Source organism: Furipterus horrens, unplaced genomic scaffold, assembly GCF_987537825.1.
Source record: "Furipterus horrens unplaced genomic scaffold, mFurHor1.1.pri manual_scaffold_4, whole genome shotgun sequence".
Lineage (NCBI taxonomy): Eukaryota > Metazoa > Chordata > Mammalia > Chiroptera > Furipteridae > Furipterus > Furipterus horrens.
Genome location: NW_028327174.1, coordinates 25517955 through 25536811, shown reverse-complemented (window position 1 = coordinate 25536811; position 18857 = coordinate 25517955). Strand labels below are relative to the sequence as shown.

At 38.7% G+C, this 18857-nt stretch overlaps 1 protein-coding gene across 2 annotated transcripts in view; it reads left to right on the top strand.

Annotated features, from left to right (window-relative positions):
• LRP6 (LDL receptor related protein 6) overlaps positions 1 to 11278 on the top strand; it is a 137601-nt gene extending 126323 nt beyond the window's left edge. For both annotated transcript variants that reach the window (XM_090272855.1, XM_090272854.1), the window contains exons 19-23: positions 252 to 362; positions 4986 to 5216; positions 6476 to 6612; positions 7241 to 7338; positions 10599 to 11278. In XM_090272855.1, coding sequence (XP_090128981.1) covers positions 252 to 362; positions 4986 to 5216; positions 6476 to 6612; positions 7241 to 7338; positions 10599 to 10893 — 872 coding nt within the window. In that variant the 3' untranslated portion in view covers positions 10894 to 11278. The remainder of the gene's footprint in view (positions 1 to 251; positions 363 to 4985; positions 5217 to 6475; positions 6613 to 7240; positions 7339 to 10598) is intronic.
• The last annotated feature ends 7579 nt before the right edge of the window (positions 11279 to 18857 follow it).

Here is an 18857-nt window from a genome sequence, read left to right as displayed (position 1 = left end):
AGTGTGTAGGTAGGGTTTATAAAGCCTGAAAATATATATAAATACTAAAATAAATGGAAGGTTCCTACTTCGTGGATTCTCACCTATTGTGGGGGGGTCTAGAACATAATACCTGTGATAAGTGAGGGAATACTGTATATCTAAAAGTTTAATTTGTTTTCATTTGCACCCACAAAGTACTTTTTGACTCTTGGTAGTATTTGGCTTTACAACATAGTAAAAATAAGAAAACTGTTTGTGTTTTTCCCCAGTGCTTTGTTTAATTGATCAGTTCCGCTGTGCCAATGGTCAGTGCATTGGAAAACATAAGAAATGTGATCATAATGTGGATTGCAGTGACAAATCAGATGAACTGGATTGTTGTAAGTAGGACTAAAACCTGTATATTACTCTAAGGGAGAATTTTTAAAATACTTTTTCTTTATATGTTGAGTTTCACTTATAATCATTCATTCATTGTTAAACAAATATTAATGTTAAGTTAGTTATTTGAACCAGGGATTTTTTGTTTTGCTTTTAATAATTCCTTGAAAGACAGCAGTTTTCTTATACAAAAAAAAATCTTGACGTAACATTAAGTAAAGCATCAGAAAGAATAAATACTGTTTTGCCACAACTAAAGTTAAGAAGTTCTGAAACAGTTCACAGGCATACCTGGGAGATATTGCAGGTTCGGTTCCAGACCCCAGACCACCACATTAAAGCAAATACTCCAATCAAATGAGTCAGACTAATTTTTTGGTTTTCCAGTGCATATAAAAGTTATGTTTACACTGTAATGTAGTCTGTTACGTGTGCAATAGCATTATCTTAAAAAGCAATGTATATACCTTAATTAAAAAATGGTTTATTGCTAAAAAATGCTGACCATCATCTGAGCCTGTTGGGAAAAATGGTGTCAGTAGATTTGCTTGGTGCAGAGTTGCTACAAACCTTCAATTTGTAAAGCTTGCAAAATCCGTGAAGCACAGTAAAGTGAAGCGTACCAAAACGGGGTACGGGGAGCCCAGTCAGGGATCAGAACTTAGGAATTTCTGACCATTAGTCCGTGTTTAACATCTCCCATTTATTTTCTGGACACCAGTCTCTTAAGTGACTTTAAGAGCTTCCTTAAAATGCAGCCTGAGGATATTTGTGTCAACATACGCACAGGCCTAGAGACCCTAGGCTGAATAGCCTCTGGTTTCTTCAAGGGTCCTAACTACTGACCATTGGTCTAACCTACATTGGTCAACTTAGTTCTGAATGGAATTCAACATAAGCCACGTCTACCCTGTCAAAACTGGTTTAATGCAATTTAGATAGCAAGATGACAGCTGAGGTGGGGGAGTAAGGAAAAGGACTCGTGGACATGGATTGCAGGGGGCAGAGGTAAGGGAACTAATGGTAAAGGAACAAATAGAAAAAAAAAACAGAAAAGGAAAAAAAGAAACTTTAAGCTAATACTTTTACAAATTCAAGTGGAATGCTCACCAGGACTCGTAGAATCTATTCATTTATTCATTAAGCATTTACTAGATACCTTCTATGTGCTGAGGGTATAGGGTACATGTACCAGTGCTCTCAAAGTTCTCTGTTTTTTCAGGTAATAGTAAGATTAGGGCTTTTAAAGCCAGGCAGAGATGAAATTGAATTCTAGTTTCTTCATCTTTGGAATGAAGATAATATTTATGATGGTGGTTGTGAGAAAATTAAATGATGTCATACATATAAAACATTTAGCCTGACTCATCATAGGAGGTACTATTGATAAAGTGTGGTAAGTGATATCAAATATGCTATATTAGAGATCTTTGCAAGTAGTAGCACAAAGGAGAGAGTGGTGAAATCTTTAGGAATGAAGATGCAGCTCATCAAGGAAGACTTTAGAAAAATGGTGCTGAAGCTATAGGGTGCTGATCCGTGAATAGTGTTAGGTATGCAGACAAGTAGAGAGATTGCATTCTTAGCAGAGGAAATATCTTATTCAAAAGCAGAGTGAAACAGGCACCCTTGGGAAACTGCATGTAAATGGGACTGCCAGAATACATGCTACATCATGAGGAGTGTCAGCAAGAGAAAATATATGTAAAGATAAGATCATAGAGGACTTTGCTTTTCTTCTGAAGAGCATAGACAGTATTCCAGAATAATGGAGAGTCATTGAGCAACTTAAGTAACAGGCTGGCATTGCTGTGTGACTGTGAAAGCTGTAAAGCAGGTGGGTTGGAGGTGATAAGATTATAGGCAGGAAAATCTGTTAGACTGGTAGCTTTCAAACTTTTTTGACCAAATCAAGAGGATAGAAAGACACAGGTACAGACATAAACAAATATGTCATACAACAGCATTTATCTCTATTACATAGAATGCATTCTGACATTTTCTATTTTAAAATGTTAGTTACAACCCACTAAATTGTTTTCACCATCTAATAACTTGCAGCTCATAATATTAAAATGGTTAGGAGACTGCTATACATCAGGCAGAAGATGATGAGGATCTAAGTCAAGGAGCAGTCATCGTGGAAAGATAGATTTGAGTTACTTCAGAAATAAAAGAAAAAGGGTTTGGTAACCACTTAGATATAGTTGATAGGTTTAGGTTGATGCACAGATACAACACTGAGTGACTGGAGTCATTTCATTAACTAGAATATATAGCAGGGACTGAAAACTGAATGTACCATTCCATATCTTGGCTGCAGATGTAGATTTTTTTACTACTTTATTTTTGTTTTTTACTTAATTTAAATGCCTTTGTTATAGGCGCTTCATTTATTTATCATCTGCTTTACCCCTGGAATTTAGGAAACATGGCAGATGACGGTGACAATGAGTTCCGTTTAAATATGTTGCATTTAAAGTTGCCCATGGGATATCCCATTGAAGCTGTTCAGGAAGTTGTTGACTGTTTGGGTCCGTAGCTCAAGAGAGAGATTTGGGTTCTTCAGTTTATTAATGGTAATTGAAGCGGAGGCAGCGGATGAAATCTCCCAGCAAGAGTTAAGTAGAGGAGCAAAAAAGCAGGAACTCGGGGAAGCACCAGTACTTAGGAGGCAGACAGAAGGGAACGAAGCCAACAAAAGGAAACAAAGAATAATTTGAGATAATGAAACTAAGAAAGTGGTGTCTTGGAAGGATATTGGTCAGACATTTTTGAGGAACACAAGAGCCAGCAGTATTCAAAGTACAGAGAGGCCAGTGAGGTGAAGGTTTCATTGAATAAAGTAAATAGGAGAATGGTGACCTTTGCCAGACCAGTTTCAGTGTGGCGGTGAGGACAGAGCCTGGTTTCAGTAAGTCAAGATGTGACCCAGAGACTAAGAATTGGAGAAAATGAGCATAAACGATTCTTTCTTGAAGCCTGGCTTTGGAAAGGAACATTCAGGGCGATAAAAAGGAATGAGATGAGATTGTCGCTCACAGCGCTCAGCAGTCTGTGCCTCAGACACCACAGATGACATGTGTCATCGGCAGCCCCTACGTATTGTGTAGCTTTGTGACGTTATTTTCTCTCATTTCTTTTATTTAATCTATCAGAGGTTGAGTTTAGTTATGTAGATGAGAGATTTAAGGTAAGATGAAACAGAAGGAAGGCTTTTAAAGAAATCTGCAGTTGTGAGCTATAGTCTTGACTCTTCAGAATGGAAGAATTTTCCTTCTAAATCAAAGAGTAATGTTCTGAGTTGGATGAGCCCTTTTGCTCTTTCCCCTGCCACTGACATTGATGCCCTGTGCTCCTAAAGCCTCCGACAGATCAGGTATCCCATGAAGGTGGGTGCCCTGGGCAGGTCTTCCTTTAGTGCTCTCCTGCTCTGGCTTTCCTTCTGAGTCCTCAAGTACTCAAGTAGCAGAAACCTGTTCTTTGCCCTCAGGGAGCTAGACTCACCCTGAAGGCAGCCAGCATGTTGAGCCTGAAAGCTAATGCTCACCTTTAGCTTCTAATTTCCTTTCACCAGACCTAACTGTCACTTTTCAAACCTAAATTCAAGCTCAGAGTTGCTTTTTGGTTTCATCATTCCAGGTAAAACATTTAATGACTTTTCTCGTTTCACCTGTAATAGCCCTAAAATTTACTCAGATTCCAAAATAAGTTTGTTGATTTTTATGTTATACACAAAGAAGTAGGATAAATTTTATATGTATATGTATTTAAAACTTTCTAATGGAGTTTAATTCTATAATTCACTTAACATCTTTATGTTTATCATTTATAAGATGTTTCCCCAATGTATTGTTTTATTTCTGTCTTCACTTAAGGATAGTTCATTTGACTCCTAATGATAACATTTATCCATAATCCATGGGGCATGGTGTACGTGTACAAGGGGGGACCCCCAAAAAACTAATTTGTAAAAGATTGTGTATTTATTCTTACATGTTTAAACTTCAATCACCTTGAAAGTACTCTCCATTTGATGCAGTACACCTATCAAGATGTTTTTTCACTGCTCAAAACAGTTTTTGAACTCATCAATTTTAATGCCTTTTAGTGTTTTTGCTGTTTTTTGTTTCACCTCTTCCACATTGGGAAAACATTTCCCTTTGAGAACTTTTTTCATCTAGGGAGACGAAAGTCCTTCGGGACGAGGTTGGGTGAATGGGAAGGGTGAGGCACGGGGGTCATACCGTTTTGCATCAAAAACTGCTGAACCTCATCGCAGTGTGGGCAGGTGCACTCGCGTAAACCACCTGTCATGAAATGGGCAAACCCATTGAAAGAGTCTCCAAAAAAAGTCAGTGATGCTAAGTGCAACCTTTCACAACAATGCTAGTTGGTACTGATACAGCTGGGTTCCTAGAACACTCACCCGTACTAAAAGCAGCCCTCCTCCAGAAGATAATTCTGTTTTTTTGGGGTCCCCCCTTGTATCCATACAAAAGCAAAATGTTTATAAGTTGTCTTTATTAGCTTCACATTATGCTCACAAGGCCCCTTTCTGATTACTGCTTTAAATCTATGGTGGTTTTTCATTGTATAACTGTACTGCATTCCCATTTTAGATCCAACTGAAGAGCCAGCACCACAGGCCACCAATACAGTTGGTTCAGTTATTGGAGTAATTGTCACTATTTTTGTGTCTGGAACCATATACTTTATCTGCCAGAGGATGTTGTGTCCACGTATGAAGGGAGATGGAGAAACCATGACTAATGACTATGTAGTTCATGGACCAGCTTCTGTGCCCCTTGGTTATGTGCCACACCCAAGTTCTTTGTCAGGATCTCTTCCAGGTGAGTTAAGACTGACCCATTGAAAATCAAGTCCTGGGTCCTGGAAAAATTCTCAGTTTTTTGTAATTGAAACAGGATACTGTCCAGAGTCCATTTCAAACTAGACCACTTTGAATTTAAAAAATTTTAAGAAGAAATATTCTCTTTACATTTAGCATCTACTCTGTACAGGAGAGGTCTGAGGTATGGTTGGTAGAAACTGCCAAAGGATATAGTGCAAATACTTACACAATCATATATATATACTGCATTTTTGGATGCAGACTACTAAACGTGAATCAGCTAGTGACTTGGTGAAAAGTCATAAACCACGGTTCTTTAGGTTCACTGTAGGTGACCTCAGTACTACTGAGAATGGGAATTAAAGGAGGCTGATAAAGAGACTGAGGTTTCTCTTCAGCAAACCAAGATCTGGAAATAGCTGGGTGATTGCAGGGAGGCATGTAGTGTCTTATGCTTTTTCCTAACATTACAGATGACAGTGGGACTAGGGTCTAATCAGACATAGCCACGTAGCCAGAAATTCTGTACTTGGGTAGACCATATTGCTCTAGAGGAGTACAGCTTTCTTATCAGTGCTCTCTGGTCACCTTAGTGTAACCGAAGCCTCTTTGTTTTAATGACTATGGAGAAGGTTTCAGGCAAAAGCCCTCTGAACATAAAGACTTATTCTGGGTATAACTAAGTAAACAAAAATGATTTTTAAATTGTTAATGATAATGATTCTGCATCGCCATACTTATTTGCAGTTAGTGCAGTTTAGGAAGCCACTTGGGAAAATGTAAGTTTTTCTTTAGCATTGGTGGTTGTAATTACAATATTTGCATCCAGTAGCTGCAGAAATAATCTTCCATACATTGTATTTATGCCCTTAAAAAGGGTTTGGTTTCTTTTTGAGGAAATCTGTCGTTTAGTCTACCCTGATTCACAGCCTCCACTCTCCACAGCCCTTTCTTCCTCAGATCCTCTGAAGAGGTTGAAAAACTCTCATTTACCTAATGTTGAAGGGTTCTGCTTCCACCCTGGGGCGGGGCAGGGCAGGGGGTGGGAGCTGTCCTTGGCCTCGTTCTAGGCCAGCTCTCAGTGGAAGTGTTCACTTTAGGGAACATTCACTTCCCTTCTCCATTAAGTGGTTTCAATAATTATTAGGAAAAGGGGGCATAAATTGTTTAAAAGTTAAACTCTTTGACTATTGGTATTTGTGTCATGCATCGTTACAGCTCGTACTCATCTTCAGTATTTGTCTTCCTTCGTTTTAGGAATGTCTCGAGGTAAATCAATGATCAGCTCCCTCAGTATCATGGGGGGAAGCAGTGGACCCCCTTATGACCGAGCTCATGTCACAGGAGCCTCATCAAGTAGTTCTTCAAGCACCAAAGGCACTTATTTCCCTGCGGTAAGCAGTCTGTTTTCCTTTGTTTCACTGTGAATGCTAAGAGACATAGGATCTTAGATTTTTAACTCATTTCAATGTGGGTACTCAGATGGTAGTGTAAAAAGTTTTTAAATTTAGTATAGAATTTAGGCATATAAGGTTGAGAGAAGGCTTTACGATCACCTTACAAGCACTTATAAATCTTTCTGTTTACACTGTAGTAATCAGCATATTTGAAAGCACTGGACATTCATTTCTATTTAAGTAAAAGTAGAACTACTGAATAGTACCTCTCGAGAGGCTTAGGACCTTCATTCCATGACCTCCCAAAAGAAGGGGCACATGGTCTTCTACGTCAGTAATTTTTCTTCTAAACAATCAAAACCCAGCTATCCTGAACTTAAACCAGTGACTCGTAGATTACAGATTTTCTTCTCATCTTGCGCTGTTTAGCTGTAATGAAATTGTGTGTAATCAGTGGAGAGCCACAATCCTAAAGTCAGCCCTCTGGAAAGGAAGGATTGTGCTAATAGTGTCATGGGAACGAATGCAAACAGAGATGAAAGAAGAGAAGTTGAAAGAAAGTTGAATAGTCTCTATCTGGGACAGACTATTGTTATTTTAATAATTTCATTAATTTTCCTTTTAGATTTTGAATCCTCCGCCATCCCCAGCCACAGAGCGATCACATTACACTATGGAATTTGGTTATTCTTCAAACAGTCCTTCCACTCATAGGTCCTACAGGTAATGCACGTCCTCCTCTAATATAAATCAAAGTATTTATTAGAAGGACCAAGTATTATAGTTGTGGACTTGATGTAGCCCCAAGCGAGTAGATAAGTGATGGTCACCGATGGCGTGTAGGCATTTTGTCTTGGTAATGCTGACACTGCCCACAAATTCTTTTCTTTCAGGCATTATACATTTTTTAAAAGAGAGTCACAGATGCTGGCTTTTAAGATAATAAAGTATAACCTTCAGTGCTTTGGTAATATTTTAAGGAAATGTTACCCATCAAATTGATTTCAGAATAGGTTACTGCTCAGGTTAGGTTTGATTGATAGTGTAAGGATGAAATGTTGGGGTACAGCCATGTATGGTTCAGAATTGTGAGATCTCTAAAACAGCAGGATTTTTAAGAGCACAGCATTTGAGAGAAGCTTAAGGTCAGCTCTTGTTTACATAGTTATAGTTGCATGGAATAGATCATGACTCACTAAAATAAATGAAATTATTTTGTAAGTCAAAAGAGGGGGGTATGCTTTTGTGATGACTTGTAAATATATTGAACAGAGTGAGCAGGTTAATAAGCACAAGTACTAGTGTGTTGCCCTTACTTTTTCCTCTTTATTTGAAAGGCCAGCAAATAGTCAAGAGCTTGATATTCTCTGTCTACACACTTAGTTCCTAGTATTTATTGACATTCCTCAAGTGCCTGTTATCGTCAAGATAAGGTGTTTCCTAGCATGGCAATCAGGTACCCCTGATGTAACGAAATAGATATATAGAAATTAAGTGTAAACTGTTTATATGACCTCATTCAGAATTCTCATTTCAGTTTTCACATAAGATTATTTGAGATAGGCTAGACTCTGAACTGATTCTTATATTTTATAGTAAATATTTCTTTCCCTGCCCCAAGTTTGCTCTAAAAAGCCAAAAGAGAGAGGCAAGAACCTGAAGGTTGAAAAAGAAAGAAAGACATAAAATTTTATTTTAAAATTTAAAATTTTTGTAAATTGAATAAAACACTTTGATTAAAATGACCATATGGCCCTGGCTGGTTTAGCTCAGTGGATTGAGCGTCGGCCTGCGAGCTAAGTGTCGCTGGTTCGATCTTCCAGTCAGGGTACATCAGAGAAGGAAAACTCTGACTCCAAAAAACCTCCGCTGCCTTGCGGCATACCTCTTCAGGGGAAAGGCTAAGGGAGTAAACCCCGACAGAAAATCCGGAGCCGGAGTCCCTAAGGCGGTTTGACGTTGTAGTCAACACCGGCAACTCCTGCGGCGCACCTGAACCCAAGCTGTATCGACTCCGTCTTTCCCTTGGACCCTTCAGCTGCGAAGAGAGGGGGGGTCTGCTGCATGGGCAACAGCAGACCCTCCATATTACCCTGCCCAGGCTCTGTAGCTTCAGCGTCATCACAAGATGTCGATTCAACACGGGAGGAGACAGATACCATGTCACTCCCGAGTCGGACTGCACAGCCATTCTCGGCGGTGCAGATAGACTCTTGAGAAGCTACACCATCGTCTCTCGAGACGGACGGCTGCCGACGACGAATTACATTAAAAAAAATTTTTAGTCATTTCCCACATCTCAAGTTCAGCCCATTTTGTTTCTTCTGAGTGAAACATTTTATCATTTGTTGAGATTTTTGTCTAAACTGGAACTTATTAGAATTTGTTGATTCTATTTCCTTCCTTTCTTCTGTGATTTTTTTTCCCATGAAAATGGAAGTGTTGGAACTTTTAAATGTTGATCCAAAAAATTTTACAAAGACTCAACACCTGATTGGACAAAACAATAAGACGTAAAAAATACTATGACATCATGTCCATATTGGTAGTTAAAAACAAACAAACAAAACAAAAAAACCACTTGCTTGACTAAACCTGCTCAGCGGGTTATGTAGCTCTTGGTCTCTTGGCAGCCGCTGCTTTTGAGGAGAGTCCTAATGAGACCACGTGGTTTGTGTTCTGGGATAGGACCTGTGGCACTCGCTCTCACTAGCTGTTTTATGGATGGCTGCTTCAGTTTTGCCCTTGTTCTTGTCCCTCTCTTGCAGTTCCTTTGTTTGATGAGAAAGCATGTAAGATTAACTCTACCATATTTAAACTATAAAGGGTATAAGAAATAGAAATGATTTAAAAAACCTGCACATGGCCCTGGCTGGCATGGCTCAGTGGGATGAGTGCCAGCCTGCGAACTGAAAGGTCACCGATTCCATTACTGGTGCGGACACGTGCTTGGGTTGCAGGCCAGGTCCCTAGTTATGGGAGGCAACCAATTGGCTGTTTCTCTCCCTTTTTCTCCCTTCCTTCCCCTCTCTCTAAAAAATAAATAAAATCTTTAAAAAAAGAAAAACCTGGACATTAAGTGAGCTCTTATTTTCACTAGTATGATCCTCTCTTTCCAATGCCCCTTTCTTCAGTATGCCACGCTAGAAACTTGATTATCAGTTATAGATTACTTGAAAAGGTAAATAAACAAGTGTGAGAAATAAGGTCAAATAGATATTAAAAAATTTACTGGTCCTATATGGATATTTAGAATTTACCATTTTGATGTTCTGTTAAAGCTGCTCTTGTGACAACGTGCTTATCTATACACAGAGTCCAAACTCTTTCTCTGAAACCACGGCAGTTTCCCTTTGCTGATAGAACAGTAATGGGATAGATGGGCCCCTTACGCTGTCTACAGTATTCAGTCTGGCTTGTACAGTATTTGATTTTAAAAAGAGAATGAAGTCTTCAAACACCATTAAATTATTCATCAGGTCAATTATAGAGCAGTTAAAGAATGTTGAGGGAATGTTAACATGCTTGAGTAGTGTGACACATGTAAAGACCCAGCCTTCTCACAGACATGAAGTAGGAGAAGCTAGTGGGGTTCCCTGTATAAAGACTAAAGGCTGACCATATAACTGACAGATTTTCCAAAGGTTACTGTTAAGTACAACTTTAAATAATTCTTTTTTATTTCATGATACAGTTTAACTTAAAGGTATAAGAGCACATCCAAGGTCTCGATTGAGTTCACCTCTGCATTTCCATTCTGTTCATTGTTAATTGCCTTTAATCACATTTTATTTGCAAATATAAAATGCATACTCTCTTTCACCTCCAATCGGCCATAGAAAATTGCCCCTTGGTCTGTGCAGGTTTACATTGTAGTCGCTTATTATGTTCAAGGTGAAGTTTATCTCTCATATCTCTATTTTGATAGGGAAAACCACTGTTCTGTGAAACTAACTCTTCTCTTGATTTTCTTCCAATACCAGCTACAGGCCATATAGTTACCGGCACTTTGCACCCCCGACCACACCGTGCAGCACCGACGTGTGTGACAGTGACTATGCCCCCAGCCGGAGAATGACCTCCGTGGCGACTGTCAAGGGCTATACTAGTGACTTGAACTATGACTCAGAGCCTGTGCCCCCGCCTCCCACACCCCGAAGCCAATACTTGTCGGCGGAAGAGAACTATGAAAGCTGCCCACCTTCTCCATACACAGAGAGGAGCTACTCTCATCACCTCTACCCTCCGCCCCCGTCCCCCTGTACGGACTCCTCCTGAGGAGGGGCCCTCCTCCTCTGACTGCCTCCAACGCAAACGTGTACAGACAGGCTTGGTTGAGTTCTGGAGGGGGGGAGGGAGATACAGAGAAGGATGAGGCAGGCCATGTACAGTTAAAAGTTATAAATGGAGTAGGGAATACTGGAGATATTTGTACAGAAGAAAAGGATATTTATATATTTTCTTAAAACAGCAAATTTGCTGCTTGTGCCATAAAAATTTGTATAAAAATAAATTTGTACTAAAACTTTTATTTTTGCAAACTAAATACACAAAGCATGCCTTAAACCCAGTGAAGTGACTGAGTGCAAAGGAAACAGGAATAATAAAGGCATCAGTGACCAGGAATGTCTGGGTTTTATTGATACCAAAAAAAAAAAAAGAAAGAAGATGAAAAATTGAAGTCCATCTCAGACCAGCAAACCATTGATACTTGGAAGTAGCCAAAAAGCCTTCATGTTAACTAACATTTGAGGGCCAACAGGTTTAAGAAATCATGAAAGAAGATAAAGGAATTAATACTAACTTTGGACATAGGGCTCTGTTTTCTCTAGGAATCCACCAATTTCAGTGAGGAAAATAGATATTTATAAAAATCCATTCTGCATGTTGCTGTAGGAAAGGTCAGCTGTCTGGTAAGATGCTGTGGGGCTATTTGTGTGTGCGCGTCTTCTGTCCCTGCCTTCTCAACCACACCTCTGTCAGAACGTTTCCTCTGGGTGCTTTTACCTTCCTTGCTCCCCCAGCAGCTTTGGAGGCCGGTTTGCCAAGATATCATGATGTAGGCAAAGCTTTTTATCTGAGGATTAATTCAATGGCATTTTCGAAATTAAGGTTTTATTTTAATATTTATACTAGCTCCATTCCCCTGTAGGCTTAGCTCTTCAATTGGACTGCTGTTTTTGCATAATGATCAAAGGTTAGACATATTATTGCTCCTCTTCTAAGATTGTTTTAATGCTCATTAAACTGTCTTTTTACAACACATGTAGACAATGTTTAAGAATTACAAATTTAGCCATTATGTTTTTGTTGTAAATTAATCATATATCCTTGCAGTACTTTCAGCATATAATATCACAATATGAAGTCATTTTTATATATTTTTTTCCTACTAAAATATTTAAATATGTTCTGGTTAGAGACAATCTATGTAAAAGGAGAATTTTGTTATCATTAGGTTTCCCTTTATTATAAACTGTTTGTGACATTTTCATGTTCTTTAGGCCAATTTTTCTCAGAATGATGTCTACATACATACCTCTTCTAATGTGTGACATGAGTTTAATATCTTTCTGTTACTTAATGTGAATGCTAGAATTTTTCAAATTATCCACAAATTACCCTTATAATCACCTCTTGTATATATTTGCGCGTTCTCTCTTATCCCAATATGGATTAAGATGTTTTAACAAATTTAACAATACGGATTAAATGAGAAGGCCAGCTGTTGACTTCTCAGCTGTCAGAACTCAGGTGGAGGGGATAGTGGAAGGCTCTCATGTCACCCGCCTGACCTGCACGGTCCTGGGGCTGCTGCATCTTCCATGTTGGGGCTGAACTGTGTAATGATTCTAGCACTGCTCTTCCACCTTGCCAGAAGTTAGTGTCCTGCTTTTCACATGTTTTCAGCATTTCTCTGCTAAAATTGAATGTGTTTTTAAACTAGTGTACTTTTTACCTTAACCGATGTTGGTCAGTTTGTTGCTGAATGTTTTTTTTTTTTTTTTAATTATGTCTTGGCTGAGGCCTCTCTGGGTTTCAGGGCCCAAGACAAAACAGTGGAAGAAAGGATTCAGAGTATCAGCAAGGGTGAAGTACTTCTTTAAGTAATTAAAAAATACCTAAGTAAACTTTTTGGAGAGAAACAAAAGTGGTTTCAGAATAATCTGTAGATTGTTGGGGACACCTTTTAAGAATCAGGTGCACTAGATTTTGCATATAAATAAATGGTGATCCATCAGTGTCTTGCATTTCAGTCTTACAAGCGTTGACTCTTCCTGTTGATGGAACAGAGCGCTCACAGCCTAACAGAGTGGAGGCTGAAGTTGCGTTCTGTAACACATAGGGGCACTTGATGCTTAAATGAAGATGGAAAAGTTAGCAATAACTGGGTATCAATTAGAATTTGAGAATTCTATATGTTTACATTTTTAAATGTGCATCTTTATCTGGTGGGCTTCCCATGTGGGAACTTGCACTATGATGAACTAAGAAGAATATTGCCTTGTTATATCTCAGTCCAAGTGCTTGTACTGCGATGACAATGGCCTCTTCTTGCAAAATGCTAATTTGTGTGCCAATTTGAAATTATTTGAAGGCAGTTCAGTTTAATCTCAGAATCCTCTTTCTAGGGTAGTTGAAATGGATTTTTAATATTTTGGGGAGTACCTTTAAAATGAGAGAATTGTTGGGATTCGAGAAAGATTTATTCGCCCTTAGATTACATGGACAGTTAAGCTTAAGTAAACTATTTTGATTATTAAACACAGAGCTTTAATTAGAAAATCTAAGGCCAAAAAATAAAAAAGCGCGCACAAATTAGGGGGAAAAGTATAAAAAGGCTTCGAATTTGGGAGTATTACTAGATTCATTATCAATGGGGGGATGAATAAAATTTCATTAGCTTTCTTTAAAATTATTTATTTTTAATGTCTTAAAATACACCCACTTACTGATATGATTAGCATTATCTGAGAAATTAGCTTTAGCAGAGCATACGTTCTATGTACTAGTAAGCTATTTCACATTGAAGTGGCGTTTTATGACCCTGAAATTGTCTAACTTTGAACTTGATTCTTGCAGAGCCCTGGTCTTCTAAACAGTGGCCCAATGGGTTTTGCTCTGAACCTTTAATATATTTGAAAACAACTATTCTAAATGGCTGATACATATTTAGAAATTAATATAGGTGGATATATTGGAGGAGGGTGGTTTGAGCAGTAAAACTTCAGTATGTTTGAGGATTGCATTTGTTCATTTAAAGCCAACTCTAAAGTTAATTATTTGTGTAAGGCCAACTCATTCGATACCAGGTATAAAAATAGCCTCCATTTGTATTAGGTAGCAATTAGTTTTAGGAAAAATCTTTTTGTTTTGTTGTAAAGGCACATTAATGAAGACTTCAAGTACAGTTGGTAGCCGTGGCTTACCTAACCTGTGAATGAACTGTGTGTATTTATGTGACCTGATACCAGTAATCACAGTAGACAGTATTTGCTTCTGGTAGCAGAAAGGCGTCCTTATGCAAGCCTGTTTCTCTGCAACAGATGTACTGCTTCTGTTTCCCCATCTAGTTCTGTGCCTGGATTAGATGCTTGGAAGTGTAGCTTTAAACTGGTTTTATCTCTTGAAGCAGAACACATCCCACTCCTTTTGCATGCCATAAGAGCTGCATATTGTACACCATTTCACATCTAACAAAATTCAGAAACAAAAATCTTGGGCTTTTCAAATCACAAATATGTCATGCTTTATTAAGTTACAGTATGTCTGGAGTGTGGGTATGAGTATGTGAGTATCAGTTGACTGACAAGTATTTGGACATTTACAAATGAAACTGTACACTAAGTGTAGACATGAACTTGAGTCATAAAGAAGTTTGTATCAAATGTTTCAAGCATGTTTCCAGAATTTTTAAACTCAAGAAATTTAATTTTATTTGGTATTTCTTTCCTTATCCCAAGTCTAAAATGAGCCAGGAGAAATAACATGATTTTATTAAGTAGTGGTAGCATGTGTGGTTTCTGACTTCTGTGATGGCATCCTTTCATAATAGTCTCAAAATTTAGCTCTTGAAATTCTCAAAGTTTTAGAAGACTTTGGACCTAAAATATATCATTTTACATTTGTAATTTTAAAACGTTTTAATGAGTATTGTGAATCTATATACTCAGAATATTTCTGTCTTGATTCTATGTATTATTTAACTAATCCTGTACCTGAGTAGAGGGGGAGGTAGATTCTTAGGGTAACCTAGATGACTTAGGGTGAAATTACTGACCATCCTCACCCATATTCAGTGTAAATACACTCTACTCTGTTTTTCTTTTTCATAGGCATCTTAAACCATTAAGTTTATTGCTGAAAAAAATATTCATGACTAATTTACAGATAGAATTATAAACGAAGCAATTTTTTGTACTCAGAAGTAGACTCTAGACCTAACAAACACTTATTTTCCCCCACCATTCTTAGGATTTGCCTAAAAGTTAACACCAAAGAATTATAAACAACTGCTTTTGCTTAACTGTCCATTCCTTTTTAAGTCAGGTGCAGGCAGGGTGGAGATGCATATGTGTGTGTGTGTGTGTGTGTGTGTGTGTGTGTGTGAATATATATATATATATATGAATACTCTTTTAACATGGATATTAAAAAGAAAATAAAGAGTGATTAAATCTAATGTTACATGAAATTAAGTATCTGGGGTTAGCGAGGAAAAATTTTAAAAGAGCAAAGAGGATACTGAGAAACTTGAGCTGGACTGGCCTTATTTGCAAGTGAAGGATCTGGTGCTGCTTTCAGATGTTTATCCTTTGTGTTTTTAAATTTTTTCTTAAGCTTTAATCTTCATTTTGTCTTAAAGTCAGCTGGTGTTTCTTGTTCATGGACTTTGGTACGATGGTGCTTTGCAAGGATGTATTTATATTTTAATGGCCAACATTTGGTCAGCCCTTGTCCACTATTCACTTCCCCCTTTTTGTAAAATAAGTGCTTTAATTGTAAACTGTATAAAAATACCTTGTATAAATCTCCCTTTTGATTATTACAATAAGCTGAGTTGCAACAAATGAAATGTTGATTTTTATAATAAAACAGTGGAAAATAAAAGTGTTATTTCTTTTCAGCAAGAAATTGAAACCAGCTGCTTGTGCTTTGCTGTGCTATACAACTGTTGTGCTTCAGACACAACAAAACCCACCTTTATTTTTATTTCAAATAAAATACAACCTGGAAGAAAGGCTTTTTATTAGGCAGTAGTTGAGCTCAAACATCAGGTGGTTAATGGAAACCCAAGTTTTAATATAAAGGTCTTTTCTTAGATGCTTTTGAATCAGTGAACTTGCCTTGGCTTAGACATTTATGTAACTTACAAAGTGACCCCTGCCCCCCACATAAATCTAGTACCCACCTGACAACATACATAGTGGTTTACCTGGTTTAAGGGCAGGTACAAGAAGTGGGAAACTCTTCAAGTTGTTTTGGGTTCTTTCCCCCAGGTAGGTTTTCAGCTAAGTTTGTAGAGTCTTTAATTTTAATTCTTTGCCTTGTATATATTTGCATTTAAATGCTGTGTTTTCTAAGTAAATTTAAATCAAAGGATGAGTTGGTTTAAATATGGAGTTAAACTTGTTGATGGGGGTCAGGGCACAGTCCCCCAAAATAAGGCACCTTGGCATATTAAATATTTTAAGCTGCAGGAATTTGAGAAATGGCAGGTGCAAGAAGGACTCTGACCTTCCCTGAAATAGGTCATAAACTCTCCTGTGAGGGATCCCGTCCTGGTACCCAGAGGAAAGGAGAGGAGGGAACACAGGAAACTGAATGAACAGGCCTTGCTAAGTTTCCCCCAGCTTACTACACTTAGCTTATACTATTGGATTGGCCAAAGTCTGTTTAGTTTTTTCTGTAAAATAAAAGACAAATTTTTCATTTTTACCAATAACTTATATTGATTTGGGAATTTTGAGTATGTCAGCTATCTCCCATGTGGTATAATGTTGATTGTTCTCAATTAATGTCTTGATTTGATTGCTATCAACTTCAACTGGTCTACTCGACTGTGGCCCATTGTCCAGTAAGAAATCTCCAGCACGAAAACTTCTCAAACCACTTGTGACACATTCAGTCAATCACAGCACCTTCTCCATACACTGCACAAATCATTTTGTGTGTATGTTTCAGTTGAATTTTTAACGTTTCTTGAAACAATAAAACATAATATGCTGAAAATGTTGTATATTTTCTTTTCTCTTCAATACTAAAATGGCTACACAAAAATTTACCAATTTTGATTTTTTAACACATGCTGATACGACAGCTGTAACAGTACAATTTTTAAAGTATATTTTATTGATTATATTGTTACAGTAGTTCCAATATTTTCCCCTTTGCTCCCCTCTGCCCAGTACTTGCCTTCCCTCCAGCAGCCCCTCACCCCTTAGTTCATATCCATGGGTCGTGCATATAAGTTCTTTGGCTTCACCCTTTACTATATTATCTTAACTTTCTCCTGTCTATTTTGTACCAACCAATTATGCTTCTTAATCCCTGCACCATTTCCCCATTTCTCCCCCTTCCCTCCCAGCTGATAACCCTCCAAATGATCCCCATACCTGTGATTCTGTTCCTATTCTGGTTTGCTTTGTTTTTGTTTTTATTTTTTGGATTCAGTTGTTGATAGTTGTGAGTTTGTTGTCATTTTAGTGTTCATAGTTTTGATCTTTTTCTTAAGTCCCTTTGACATTTCATATAATAATGGCTTGGTGATAATGAACTCTTTTAGCTTTACCTGTCTGGGTAGCACTTCACCTGCCCTTCCATTCTAAATGATATCTTCACTGGATAGAGTAATCTTGGTTGTAGGTCCTTGCTTTTCATCACATTGAATACTGCTTGCCAGTCCCTTCTTGCCTGCAAAGTTTCTTTTGAGAAATCAGCTGATAGTCTTATAAGGCAACCCTTTGTAGGTAACTCTCCGTTTCTCTCTTGCTGCTTTTAGGATTGTCTCTTTATCTTTCACCTTTGGCATTTTAATCATGATGCATCCTGGTGTGGTCCCCTCTGGGTCCAGTTCGCCCAAGACTCTCCATGCTTCCTGCACTTGTATGTCTATTTCCTTTGCAAAATTTGGAAAGTTTTCCTCCATTGTTTTTTCACATAAGTTTTCAATTTCTTGCTCTTCCTCTTCTCTTTCTGGCACCCCTATGATTCAGCTGTTGGCATGTTTAAAGCTGTCCCAGAGGTTCCCAAGCCTCTCCTCATTTTTTTTCAATTCTTGTTTCCACATTTCGTCTGGTCGACTGTTTTTTTCTTCCTTATGTTCCAAATCATTGACTTGAACCCGAGTTTCCTTCCCTTCACCACTGGCTTTGTGTGGATTTTCCTTCGTTTCACTTAGCATAGCCTTCATGTCTTCTCTTATGTGTTCTCCATACTCAAGCATATCTGTCAAGCCTGTGAGCATCTTTATCACCAGTGTTTGGAATTCTGCATCTGTTAGGTTGGCTATCTCCTCATCTGTTGGGTTGGCTATCTCCTTGTCACTTAGTTCTCCCGCTGGAACCTTGATCCATTCCCTCTTTTGGGCCATACTTCTCTGTCTCCTCATCTTGACAGGCTCCTGTGTGCGTTTGCCTCTTGTGTCTTAGGTAGAGCTGTTGCTCCTGTTACGTTGTAAGGAGCAGGGCCCTAGGGATTGGTCAGTACAGGGGACCTGTTTCACCACATTGTGGCGCTGTTTGTGGAGGAGGGGTCTGAGAGGGAACAATGCCATTTGCCCAGCACTTGCCCCTTTTCCAGTCACTTCTCCCACTTCCATATGGGACTGGTGCCTCTAGCTGTTGCCCTGGCTGTCGTTCCGAGTGGACAGGTCTGCGGACATTCCAGGACCGTGGGGGCCCCTTAAACAAGCGGATTCTGCTGAGAGACCAGCAGTCTCTGCCTCCGTCCCAACCCCCACTGGTTTGCAGTCAGAAGCAATGAGGCTTGATTTTCCCTGGTGCTGGGACCATGAACTGGGAATGCTCCCCAGGTGTCCCTCCTGACTTTTTAAAACGTGTAACAGTGCTTTCCACCGGCCTGCTACTGTCGCTGCTGCTGCCACCATCACAGCGCGTCCTCTCCGCACTGGCTCTGCCCCTCCTACCTGTCTGGATGAGTATTTCTTCTTTATATCGTTGGTTGTTGGACTTCCATGCAGTTTGATTTTCTGGAACTTCTGGTTATTTCTAGTTTTGATG